Source organism: Mytilus galloprovincialis, chromosome 12 (assembly GCF_965363235.1).
Source record: "Mytilus galloprovincialis chromosome 12, xbMytGall1.hap1.1, whole genome shotgun sequence".
Classification (NCBI taxonomy): domain Eukaryota; kingdom Metazoa; phylum Mollusca; class Bivalvia; order Mytilida; family Mytilidae; genus Mytilus; species Mytilus galloprovincialis.
In genome coordinates, this window is record NC_134849.1 from 25,326,867 (window position 1) to 25,339,743 (window position 12,877).

The 12,877-nt window shown below is 32.5% G+C and overlaps 1 protein-coding gene across 2 annotated transcripts in view; it reads right to left on the reverse strand.

Moving 5' to 3' along the window:
• Positions 1-12,877, reverse strand: part of LOC143055001 (uncharacterized) — a 109,052-nt gene that overhangs the window by 6,646 nt on the left and 89,529 nt on the right. For both annotated transcript variants that reach the window (XM_076228115.1, XM_076228114.1), the window contains exons 12-17: positions 7,968-8,135; positions 6,937-7,203; positions 5,561-5,740; positions 3,567-3,743; positions 2,614-2,637; positions 1,740-1,822 (exon numbers count right to left, since the gene is read on the reverse strand). In XM_076228115.1, the coding sequence (XP_076084230.1) occupies positions 1,740-1,822; positions 2,614-2,637; positions 3,567-3,743; positions 5,561-5,740; positions 6,937-7,203; positions 7,968-8,135 (899 nt within the window). The remainder of the gene's footprint in view (positions 1-1,739; positions 1,823-2,613; positions 2,638-3,566; positions 3,744-5,560; positions 5,741-6,936; positions 7,204-7,967; positions 8,136-12,877) is intronic.

Here is a 12,877-nt window from a genome sequence, read left to right on the forward strand (position 1 = left end):
TAGACGATGAATTCCATTTTGTCTTTAACTGTAAAATTAATAAAAAAAATAAAAGAGAAATCTTTCTAAAATATTATATACAAAAATATGTAAATTTAAATACACTTGATTTTACTGATAAACTCGTGATTATACTAAATCCATCAAAACAAAATGATGTAAAAGCAGTTGTTTCTTTTATTAAAGAGTCATTAGAACTAAGGAAAGGAGACCAATAATTGTTTTTATCATATCTATTATAATATTGTCGAGTTTTCATAATGTTTGTTTTGTCTATGAATTTGCTATAACCAAAATTGTTTTTTGTTTGTTTTGCAAATAAAAAATTATAATTATTATGGTCTAATGAAGAGAATTTACAATGGATACTCATTTTATTTTCATTTTATATTGTACTATTTTTTAGTTTTCAGCGTTCTTCATACATGACCACACATTTTGGAAATACAACAACAAGTTAGTAACATAAGCAAAATACAATATGCCACTTTTATTGGCTAACGACTTTCACATTGAATTTAGATTATGTTGATTGTTTAAATCATCTAAACACAAAAAAGTTTCCTCAATGAAAAAAAAAGTTCAGTTAAGAATGAAAGACAGATTATATCCAAATCTGGCTTGTAAATTACAAAACTAATTGTTGAAAATTATGTTTCATTACGGACGAGACTGTACCTTCTTTTTTTTAAAACTGTTTGGCTGAATACATTTGTTGGAGTGACAATATAATGATCCCACAATATAGAGTGTATTTAAATACATTTTGTAATTGTAATATTATATATTCTGTTGTATTGATTGTTTATATGATATTGGCTTGTATATGTCTGTTATATTGGTTGTTTATATGGTTTGTCTTGTATATAGGTTGTGGGACCCCTTAAGTAAAAGAAGGCATTATAGCACTCTTTTACTTTAGGGGTCCCTGTTGAATTATCTTTATATGCGATATATATATGTTGTTTTTTTGGGCTTCTGTATAGGTTGTGGGACCCCTTAAGTAAATGATGGCATTATAGCACTCTTTTACTTTAGGGGTCCTAATTAAATTATCTTCACATAGGTTGTGGCCCAATGAAAAATAAACAAAATTAGTATTTTTTAAAGTTTGACTCAATATCTATCTGAAGGATAAAAATCAAATAAATAATCATGATAATGTGAGGATGGAAAATTAAATACACTAAGAACAAGTAGGGAACTAACTTTTTTATATCATTACAAAAAACATACTATTATGGACTGGGACCCCTAAAGTAAAATCCAAAAATTACGGGACCCCTTAAGTAAAAGAAGGCCATTAATTTTATCTAGAAACTGTAAACATAAACACTTTCTTCTTGACATTACTGATGCATCAACTGACCGGTTAACTCCCAATGAAATAAACTGAAGGCCAAGTTTACAAACTAATAATTTACATGTAATAATCTAAACATTTGCCTTTGTATTCCAATTTTAACTCTTTACAACCCTATGTATCGCGCATGAATACAAAACAGTTAAATCGACAGCGTGTTCATATAGGCTACGAAAACTATTTCGGCAATTTATGCTTTTTACCCCCGATTTTGGTTTTTGTCCATAGATTTACGAGTTTTGAACAGTGGTATACTACTGTTGCCTTTATTTATGCTGTCAAAGTGAAAGCCAAATAAAACCATTCTAACAGACCAATAACATTCAAATGTTTACAGATATGCAAATCATATCTGAATTGTCAGTTAGTACCCTACCTTCTCATTTGTTTACGTTGTTCGTCAGATATATCTCTAGGCCGAGCAATGTTCTCAGCTGCAAAGTGTATTTCCTTCAATGCCTGAAAGTTGAAATTAAATCCTTTAAAATGACCGATTTAGTTCCTCCTCCTTCCTCAATATTTTGTTTTATTTTATTGCACGTCTAACACTGACAGGAACACAATATTATGAAACTAAATGTATGAATATAACGACACCATGTATATTTCTGTTATTTATTTCTAAATTAGACAACAGGCTTATAGAAGAGTCAAAGATTCGTAGCCATACACCGAAGACCACCTCCTATCGTGTTTTAAACAAAAATGATAATCGTATGGGCAAAAATATAGAACGACATCGGTAATATTGCTGTTATTTATTTTTAAGTAAGACGAAAGGCTTACAGAAGATTGATATGTACGCCAAAACAAAGTCGTGTTTTTAAACAGACAATCGACAGTCATATGGTGCCCCTCTGTTACTAACAATTAAAAACTTAACTTTAAAGGCCAAATCATTCTAAATCTAAAATACGTAGACATTAACTGCTTGGTGTCTTTAAGTATCAACTGCATTTGTACGAGGATAAACACAGGTGTAATGCGAGCTAGAGCGAGTTATTGTCCCCTGTTTCGAACCAAGTACAAATACAGAAGACATGGTATTTTATTGCAATATAAAACTTAAACAGTGGTAACATGGGGTATGCCCATCTTGGAATTTTTCAATTTTCCAACTTTTTTCCCCCTTTGTTTTCCCATGTCACACTTTACACTCCTATATCAAACATCCCAACCCTTCTTTACCTCTGTATCCAACCTCCCAACTGTTATCCCCTATACCCCATAACAGACTAATAATGACTTACCTCTTTTATGTAGTTTAACACAACCTACAAATTAAAATTAAAAAAAATCGTATAAAAAATACATCTTGTTATACAGTGAAGGCATCCAAGGCTGTCCGAATGTGCTGTTCACCAAAAACCAGTTTATTTTTATCTATGAGTTTGAATGTCCCTCTGGTATCTTTTGTCCCTCATTTTTAAGTAATATTTCCTTAGAGAGTGGTATGGTTATCATTATCGGTTGGCCGTTCGGGAATATAATGTGTATGAAAAGATTAGCGATATGTTCCATTTACGTTACATATACCTTATTCGCATTTGATTCAAAACTAGATTTGTACTTAACATAAACACAAAACGACATAATCAACCAGTCAGAAAGAAAATGTGTAACATTCCAGCGCCCATGAAGTCATATATGCTCAATTGGGGGCTTTGTGTTGTTCATTCTGTTGTTACGTCAATATTTCATAAATTGGCCTTCATATTTTTGTAGTGTTTACCAAATAATTTAAATCAAGTCTCATTGCTTTTCAGAAACCAGAGACAATTTCGCAGCTTGCAAGAAGCTCTAATAAATTAAAACCAAATATTAATATAACATCATTTGTATTTTTCTATAAGAAAACACGAGAGTTGATTTGTTTAGCACTTCCGAATTGGATTTGTTATAGAACACAGAAAGCGTACAGACAGACAAACAGAGCGTCTACTATAAAGTAACAATTAGTCGTCGGTCGGAATACAATAAAGGGAAAGTTGAGCACTGCAACAGAATTTCCAGTTATTGGTTACTATGAAAACGATGAACATTTGAACCTTTCATGTCTCAATAATAACGATTCTATGAACATATATATAAACCGATTGCCCTCGAATGAAGGCAAATGAAGAAAAGCGGTTCGGCCAAACGAAACTCATAAAGAGTCATTTACATTTATCAAATGTCATGTGACTTATGTCATGTGACTTACGTCATTTATACGTTGTCTTATGTCTTCTGTATGGATGGCCGTCTCTTCAGACGCTGCAGCTCCAACATCTCCTTTTGTCTCCAGTGTCTCAAGTCTTTGTTCTAGCTCATTGTCAGATACCTCGCCATTATTCTCTGATGCTACTACAATTGATGCTAGCTCACGGAGTCTTGTTAACTATAGAAGAAAAAAGTGGTAAGATTGGTTGATCAAATGAATAAGTCTTTGCATTTATTTAAGTAGTGGTATAAGGGATACTAAAAATGGTTCCAATTATCACTTATTTTGCCTAAGCAATTTTTGTATTTATATGTTTATCAATTGGACATTGTATTAGCTTACCAATATTAAAAGTTTGTTCAACTGCAAATCAAATATAATAACACAGCATTTAAGTAGTCTAGTGAACATGGCGAGTTGTCTCAATGGCAATCATACCACATCTTCTAGTTTTAGTACGACAATTTAAAATAATTTTAGCTTTTAAAATTTAATCGTTCGTTGTTCTTCAAGAACGTCTCAAGCGAAAGTGTTTCCAGTAAAATTATCTCTGATTATAAAACTTTAGTTAAGCTTTTTTTATATGAATATTTATTTGCAAAAAAATTTGAAATATGAATTTTATATGTGTTGATTGACAACCTGTGGGTCAAACACACTGTTGGTAGAATGTTGTTCTCCGATGTTAGCATTCTTCGGTAAATTCGTACATTTGTCACTGCACTAATACAGATTTCTATTTAAGAGCCAGCTGAAAACCGCCTTCGGATGCATGAAGTTGTCATTGTATTGAGGACCAATTCAGTGCATGGTGGCCTTTGACTGTTATCTGCTCTTTGGTCGGGTGATTGTCTCTATGACATTGATCCAATTTCCATACTCAATTTCATTGGCATTTTCAATGATGCAACTCGACGGGTGCCAAACAAAAAGAAGATAATGCTTACACTTCCAGAGCACCAGATTTCTTTTCTGATAGTTCGGAAGTTTAGCTTAAGGTCCTGGTGTTCGAACCTTAGTTTTCTTAGAAGTTTTTTTTGTTATTGTTGTCTTTTCGTCATTTTATTTTTTTTGTTATGATTTCGATTGCGACTTTGCTATTCATATCTTTTGTTTCTAAATTTGTTTGTTGATGCCTGGATTACATTTTACAAATAAAGTTTTTACTCCGTAATAGAGGTTTACTTTGATCTAACATATTAATTTCATCGAATACAAAAATGAAGATGTAATATGATTGCCAATGGGACAACTGTCTACAAGAGACCAAAATGGCACAGAAATTAACAATTATAGGTCACCGTACGGTCTTCAACAATGAACAAAGCCCATACCGCATAGTAAGCTATAAAAAGCCCCGAAATGACAATGTAAAACAATCCAAACGAGAAAACTAACGGCCTTATTTATATAAAAAAAAATAAAGTTGTTTTATGTTATACAAACACTCTTTTATTTCTAGATAAGGGCTTATTCGAAAAACGGGTTCGAGCCAACGATTGAAGTTCGTAGTAGTTCGCCTTGATTAATACAGAGACCTAGGAATAGGTATGTTACCATACTTTTTCGTAGATTTAGTGGGATGTTTTTCTTTATATGCTGTTTCTTTTGTTCTATTATTAGTCTGTTTATCTTTTTTTCTTTTTTTAGCCATGGCATCAGTTTATTTCGATCTATGCGTTCGAATGTCCCTCTGGTGTTTTGTGTATTATTATTAGTCTTTTTATCTTGTTTTTCTTTTTTATCAATGGCATCATTTTATTTTGATCTATGCGTTTGAATGTCCCGGTGATACCTTTTGCCCCTCTTATATAATACAGTGAAACCTATTTGGGACTTAAGGTTGTGATAGATTTTGGCCAATATTTGGTTTTATTAGGTTCACAACGCATACAAACTGATATGACAGTGCTTTAGAACATGTTTTATTTATACAGGTTTTCGGTTTATGCAGGATTCGGTTTAACCAGGTTTCACTGTATATAAATATTTACCCCGCTCAGCACATCTTCCATCATTCTCTGGTCACGTTTATGCTGCCTCCTCATCTCCCCCAGACGTCGGACTAAGTCAGCTTGATCTTTAAGTGAAGATTCGTGTTCTTTCTCTGCTTTGTCTTTTACTTCTTTCAGCCTCCGTTCTAAATCACATAACTGTTCATCTCTTGTCCCTGACTGTAATATTAACATAAAATTAATCTTCTTTCAGCCTCCGTTCTAAATCACACAACCGTTCATCTCTTGTCCCTGACTGTAATATTAATATATTTTAGAAGATTTTGATAGGATGAACACGATTTTAAATAAAAGTTTTTTACACAACTGTTCATCTCTTTTCCGTGACTGTAACATAAACAAAATTTGCTGGTACTTTCATAAAGAAGGAACGCTATTTTAAATAAATGTTTTCCACACTTTTTCAGTATATTTTTTTCTGTCTATTCAACGCTAAAACAGTAAACATGATTAACATAAAAGATGGTCTGAGATATTTTCTTTTATCATGTTAATGTGTTCACCTATTTAAATGAAAACGGGAAAGATTCCAAGGCGATATTCAAACTCAAAAAGATAATAGGACAACGTCATGTTAAAAAATCATCACCTGATTCATGTACAATGTAAAGAACGAAAACACGAATATCATTAACAGCAACAAAGGACAACCAGAGTAACAGGCACCCGACTTGAGTCAGGCACATACACAGTATGACGGGAATAAACTAGTCTGAAGGCGACAACACTCCATCTTATATCGGACAGTTACAATGTATGTAACAGTACATTATAAGAAAAATACTATACAAATTATTTGAAAAAGGCCGAACTCATCAGATCGATACAAAGCAGTAAGACGTTTTACAAAAACATAGACCGGACGTGATAAGATATTTATACATCTCCACAACAAAAAAGACACTAAGGGAGCTACCATTTGATTTTGTCCTGCATTTTTTTTTTAGCTATAATCTCTGTGCTGTCTTTTTATTTTTCACTCTGTTCGGTTCTGCCTTTTTTATTTTAGTTTATCCTGACTTTTTTTTACCTAGATTGTCGACCTGACTTTTTTTTTTTTTGCAAGAGTCTCATCCTGCCCTTGTTTTTACTCAAAACTCCTGTCCTGCCTATTTTTTTTCGAATTTCATCCTAGCCCCCCCCCCCCCCCCCCCCCCCGCTAAAAATCAAATGGTAGCTTCCTAAATAAAAGTCAGAGAGTACTCACAGTTAATGAAAGCTAGTCCAACCCCAACACAACCTATTCAAAAAGTTCATTCAACACTAAAAGAAAACTAAAACCAGAGCAACACGAATCCATGTTAAAACAGGGGATGAATCTAGATGCTCCAGAAGGGTTTAACGTAAATTGTTACCTTTGACTGCTGTTCTCGGTGGTTTATTTGCTCTTCGTCAAGTTGTTTCCGAAGAACCCTTAGTTGTTCTAATAGAGCTCGTTTTTCGTGCAGCCGTTCGTCATCTCGACCCTTGAGCTGCTGTTGTAGATCCATGGCTAGATTGTGTGCCTCTGAGAGAAGACGTTTCTGTTCTGCTCTTTCTCTGTTCCAAGCCACCTCCATTCTAGACTGCATGTCCTTTGTTCTTGACTGAGCATTGTTTATCATGGCTAGTCGTTCCTCAAGCTGCAAAGACAAGAACTCATTTATACTTAACTATAAGATTGTACATACAATAATTCTACAGTGCAGGAAAAAGTGAAATGTGTTTGACAAGCTTTAAAAACAGAGAAAATAGTGAGGCTAGTAATTTCATATTTTCCTACACTGTACGAATATTGTTTATCTTCTGTAACTCAGCATTGATCTTACATGTAATTATTTTTCAATCCCTATCGGTTTTTTTTTATAATAAACACAGCTTGACTAAAAGGCGAACCGCGACGAGGTGATTTTTTTTTTAATTTGTTATAAAGACATAGTATAGGGAGATGCCATTTTGTTTCTCTTTCGTTTGATACTTAAAATAGTTGGCAATCTGCCATTATAGTAACAAAATTAAGTTAATTACTTGAGGACTAAAGTATGTCAGCTTTGAAAAGAGTTAAAGTTAATACTTTATGAAATGTTTACTGTGAAATTAAGACTTGAGACCCAAATCAAATTTATTATTCAAATAATGTTAATTGACTGTTGTTTTTCATATGTTCAGTGGCAATTATTTCATCTGTATTCAGGCCGAGAAATTGTTTTTAATTGTCAATTGGAAAACAACAGTCGAATATCAAAAAAATATATTCAAACTCACTTTTTTTGCTATTTCAATAAAAGCTACGCACAGCCAATGCTGTCAAAAGATTTAGTCTCGTTAACATCTTCTGACAAGACAAATATTTTTTTAGAGTATTAGAATTAAATCAGTACAAAAATAAAACAGAACAATTACTTACTTCATTGATTTTGCTTTGTTTATTAGATCTTTCTATTTCCCACTCAGATCTTTGCGCTGTGATTTTGTCAACAAGTTCAGCACGTTCGTACTCCTGGTCCTCGAGCTGACGCTTCAGAGATTCCACTTTCTTCTGTAAATCCATTGCTAGATCACGTGCTCCTTCAAGCTAGAATTTAAAAAAAAAAAATTAGATATAAGAAGATGTGGTATGATTGTCAATGAGACAACTGTCCATCAAAGTCACAATTTACAAAAGAAAACCATTATATGTCAAAGCACTGTCTTCAATACGGAGCCTTGGCTCACACCGAACAGCACGCTATAAAGGGCCCCAGAAATGACTAGTGTAAAACGGGAAAAGAAACGGTCTAATCTATATAAAAAAAAGTCATGTAACTTGTCATTTTGTTTTCCTTAAGTGCTAACAATATTGAAGGTTTCTTATTTTTGTAAATTCCGTTCTACATAACTTAATAAAACAAATGCGCAATAAAGTTTCTAAGCAAAATTACCTTAAAAGCAAACGGTTCTTCATTTTTCTTAGTTTCTTTCAATATTACTTAATAAAATTAATCTGCGAGAAACAAGACAAAATAAAGGCGTTAAAAAAACTTACTTTTATTTTTCGAAATATAACTGTAAACTGAATCAGTGTTAATGTCCTTATTTATTTCCTTTCAACATTGCCTAATTAAATAAGTGCGCCAGAAAGTTTCAAAACAAACAAATGTATTTAAAACACTTACTTATATTTTGAAAATACAGCTGATAAGTGAATCATAAGTACTATTAAGGACGTTACCACAATTGTCATGGGGATAAATTGCGTGTTTTGGTATATCATTTGAGGTCATAAAAACATTGAATATTAATTATAACTTATCGGAGTTATCAGTTTTTCTGAACCAGTGATGACATATGGAAGATTGATGAGTGTCATGATAATACAATACCCCATCTATCTTATAATGTTTTGTAATGCTTGGTGCTACAGATAAGATAACACACAACTTTCGCAAAACAATGGGGAAAATCAGAAGGCATCCCTCTATTTATCGTCTTAAAGAAAGAAGAAAATAATTAAGAATTGAATGCTTCTTTCTGTAAATTTATTGGGATGTAAAAGCGTTGACCAAAGAACATTTTGTATGAAGGTAGATTCGCTTCATTCTAAAATGTGCGCACGGTCAACCGATAAGTCTGTTGCGCTTTACAACCATATAAAATTACTAAAAGAATAATGCCATACTTATAATCACATTTTTCTACTAGGATCATAAAAACACGATTTCTTTAAATCACCTACCTGTGCACTTTACTGTTAAATTAAAATTGGTAGAATTTTTTGATAACTTGTCAAAATGAAGCTGTTGTTATGCTTTTTTCTAAAATATATTAAAAATTATGGGTCACGGAACTTTTTTTGTGCAAAATTGTCAGATTTTGTGTAGATTATGCATGGAAAATCAAATTTTGAGTGATAAAAAAAAAAACCTACATTCAGAACTTTAAGATAAAATGTGAGAAGATAGCTCTTATAACATGCTTTCAGATAAGAAAAAGAAACTAGAGGCTCTTAAGAGCCTGTGTCGCTCACCTTGGTCTATGTGCATATTAAACAAAAGACACAGATGGATTAATGACCAAAACAGCGTGTTAGTGATGATGATGGGTTTGTAGATCTTACTTTACTGAACATTCTTGCTACTAACAATTATGTCTATCTATAATGAACTTGGCCCATAAGTTACAGAGGAAAATGTTTTGTTAAAATTTACAAAAATTATGAAAATTTATGAAAATTGTTAAAAATTGACTGAAAAGGGCAATAACTCCTTAATAGGTCAACTGAACATTTTGATCATGTTGACTTATTTGTAGATCTTACTTTTCGGAACATTGTTGCTGTTTACAGTTTATCTCTATCTATAATAATATTTTAGATGATAACGAAAAACGGCAAAATTTCCTGAAAAATTACCAATTCAGTGGCAGCAACCCAACAACTGGATGTCCGATTCATCTGAAAATTTCGGAACAGATAGATGTTGACTTGATAAACAATTTAACTTGGGCACATTTCATAAAAAATCTAGACCATAGTTATCTGCTACTTCAAAATCCAAGATGGAGGAAGACACCCGAGCCCCCTTTACCTCGTTTCGTTGTGAATGTTACATTTCATTTTGAAATGAAAGTTAATTTCAGGATGACGCAAGATTGATGTTAGCCAATCAAAATAAGGTACAAAAATGTATTACAATGAAACATAAATGTTATGTAATTATATGTCGATAGAAAACAAATTAAAATTCGAGGTCAAATCTGTCATCGGTCTCTTTTATAAAAAAATCTGTTTTTACCGTTCAGCGTTTTGACAAACAACAAAATATTGTAGAGAAAATGGTTTGCGTTAATTGTCTTTCTCTTTTAGAAATTTATATAATTTGGCAGCATGAAATAAGACACATAGGATGTAAATTAAATATATGTATTTACAATAAAGTCGGATAATTAAATACAAAATTTGCATGAGCCGTGGAGAAAAAAGCAAGATAGAGCTTTTCTCCTATTTCATGGCTATTATCTTATAGATCTAAAAAATGATTTACATGACAAAAATTACAAAATATTATTATTGCAAATGCATTTCATACCTTCGAAACGTGTTCTTCTGTCCTCTGAACAATAATTACAGACGGCATACTGATATATAATTATATGGTAGATAACAGATGGAAGACATTACGGCAGAGATGTTTGAATGGCAAAGGCAGAAATGATAGAATTAAACACATTATTTTGTCTTGTATATATTTAACCTAGATTTGTCTTAGAGTATTTTTCATTATAGAAAGACTAAACATGCAACAGTCATTAACCAATATATCTGTCCAGAACAGATTACAACCCCCATTGAGGGTTAGTTCAATTATGTTGGAATTAAGATTAAGACATTCCTATTCTGTATTTTATATCGTGTTAATTATTGTCAAAATAAACAAAAATAACTTCAAAGCAAAGAAATTGTACGAAACACAACGTTTCCGTTATTTGTTTTGGCTCTGTATTTTGCCATTTGACCATAGAAAGCATGCATATTATATGGAACAGAAAACTTTTGGAACAAAACATATATTTATAAAATTTAATATGTTTTCATAATTCATATAAACAAGAATAGAAATTACGTGCATATTACCTCCTTTAAATAATTTGTAAATGAAAACAGTTTATGTTTATTTTAGTGAAGTTATTGTTTCTTCTTTTTTTATTAACCGAGACTTCAATTATTTTATTCGGTACGATACAAGAATGGGTTTCTTATTATTTACCGGGAAAAATCGTAATAGATTGGATAGATGTTCAAATATGAAATTAAGGAGGTGTGGAATGATTGCAAATGAGACATCTATCCATCAAGGTTCAAATGAAGAGGATTTATTACAGCAAAGAGAGGATGCAAATATAGACAACCGTACGGCCTAATTATACATTGTCCAGAGGATAATCATATAAAACAACTCATCATTTAATATGGTTGGAATATGAACCTTAGATGTTTATTAATATTTATTTATGACTGATATGCGATCTTATTTTAATATACAATGTATAAGGTCTCATAGAAATCGCAAGAAATATTCGTATGTTTATGGTTTACCCGCCAAGTGATAGCCCATGGTCTCGAGCACTCGACGTGAGCAAGATAAAATGAGCATGATATACTGGTTTAAACGAACATTAAGGGGACACATCAGACAGACTTTGGGGCACAAGGTGACGTTTAAATATTGCCTCAGGTCGCTGGGTAATTTTTTTAAACATGTATCGGTAGCCCTGGGATGTCTTCTGCTCTTTAGCTGAGTTGTCTCTTTGACACATTCCCCATATGTATTCTCGATTTCATTGAAAGCAACGGAACCATATAACAAATTTAACATGTAATATATACTATTAATGATACATGGTCGCCTACAAACCCTTCTAATGTCACAGATCGGATTTGATAGTTCAAAAATTTATTGATAGTGGATCGGGAAACAAGTTATTACAACTTATAATAACCCTATTCCACTTTGCGGGTACGAGTTCTGCCTTGTACTGACATTATCCTGTTCTACTAGTATTTCGATATCTTTACGTGCAAGGGATATCGATCTCTCATTACACGGGTCGGCCATTTATCGTCCACTTCCGATGGACTATCATCGTTTCTTAAAGACTTTGTTCCTGAACGTTTAGTTAACAACAATAAATCTATCAATGTTCATATTTCAAGACCAAATGATTGTGTTGACACCTCTTCTACTATGATTTTATATGAATATGATAATAAGAATCCGATACTAACCACATTTTTACAAAGCAAAAAAAAATATCTAGAGAACATCTTAGCCATGACCTTTCTAAATTTACTCGAACACATGTCACCTGCTATACTGTTCATCATGAAAACATGTTAGCATGCAAATACCAGTGAATTTATACCACCTTGAAAATGTAAACGAGGCATATGACTCAAACTTTTACAATAAACGTTATATTCAGCATTCAATAATGTGTAAATCCCTTTTCCATTCTACTTTTAGAATTTTCCATGATTTACACCACTTACAGTACTATTTGCTATATACTAATGGGGATCATTTGTGTATTAGTTTGAGCAGGAAGCCAGAGTACATTGTATACAGAGAGAACCATTGACCTTTCGGTTATGCTTTTTAAAGTTCACATGTTCTGACAGGTTTGTTCGTTCATAAATAATGTCATCTTCGTAAATCAATCTGTTAAAAAAGGAGACAAATTAACACTTTTCAGAGATGCATCCAGGGTTCGAGACAAAAGGACAGTAACTATCAACTGTATCAAATGGTAAAAACGCCAGCGAACGAATCTAGGCGAACA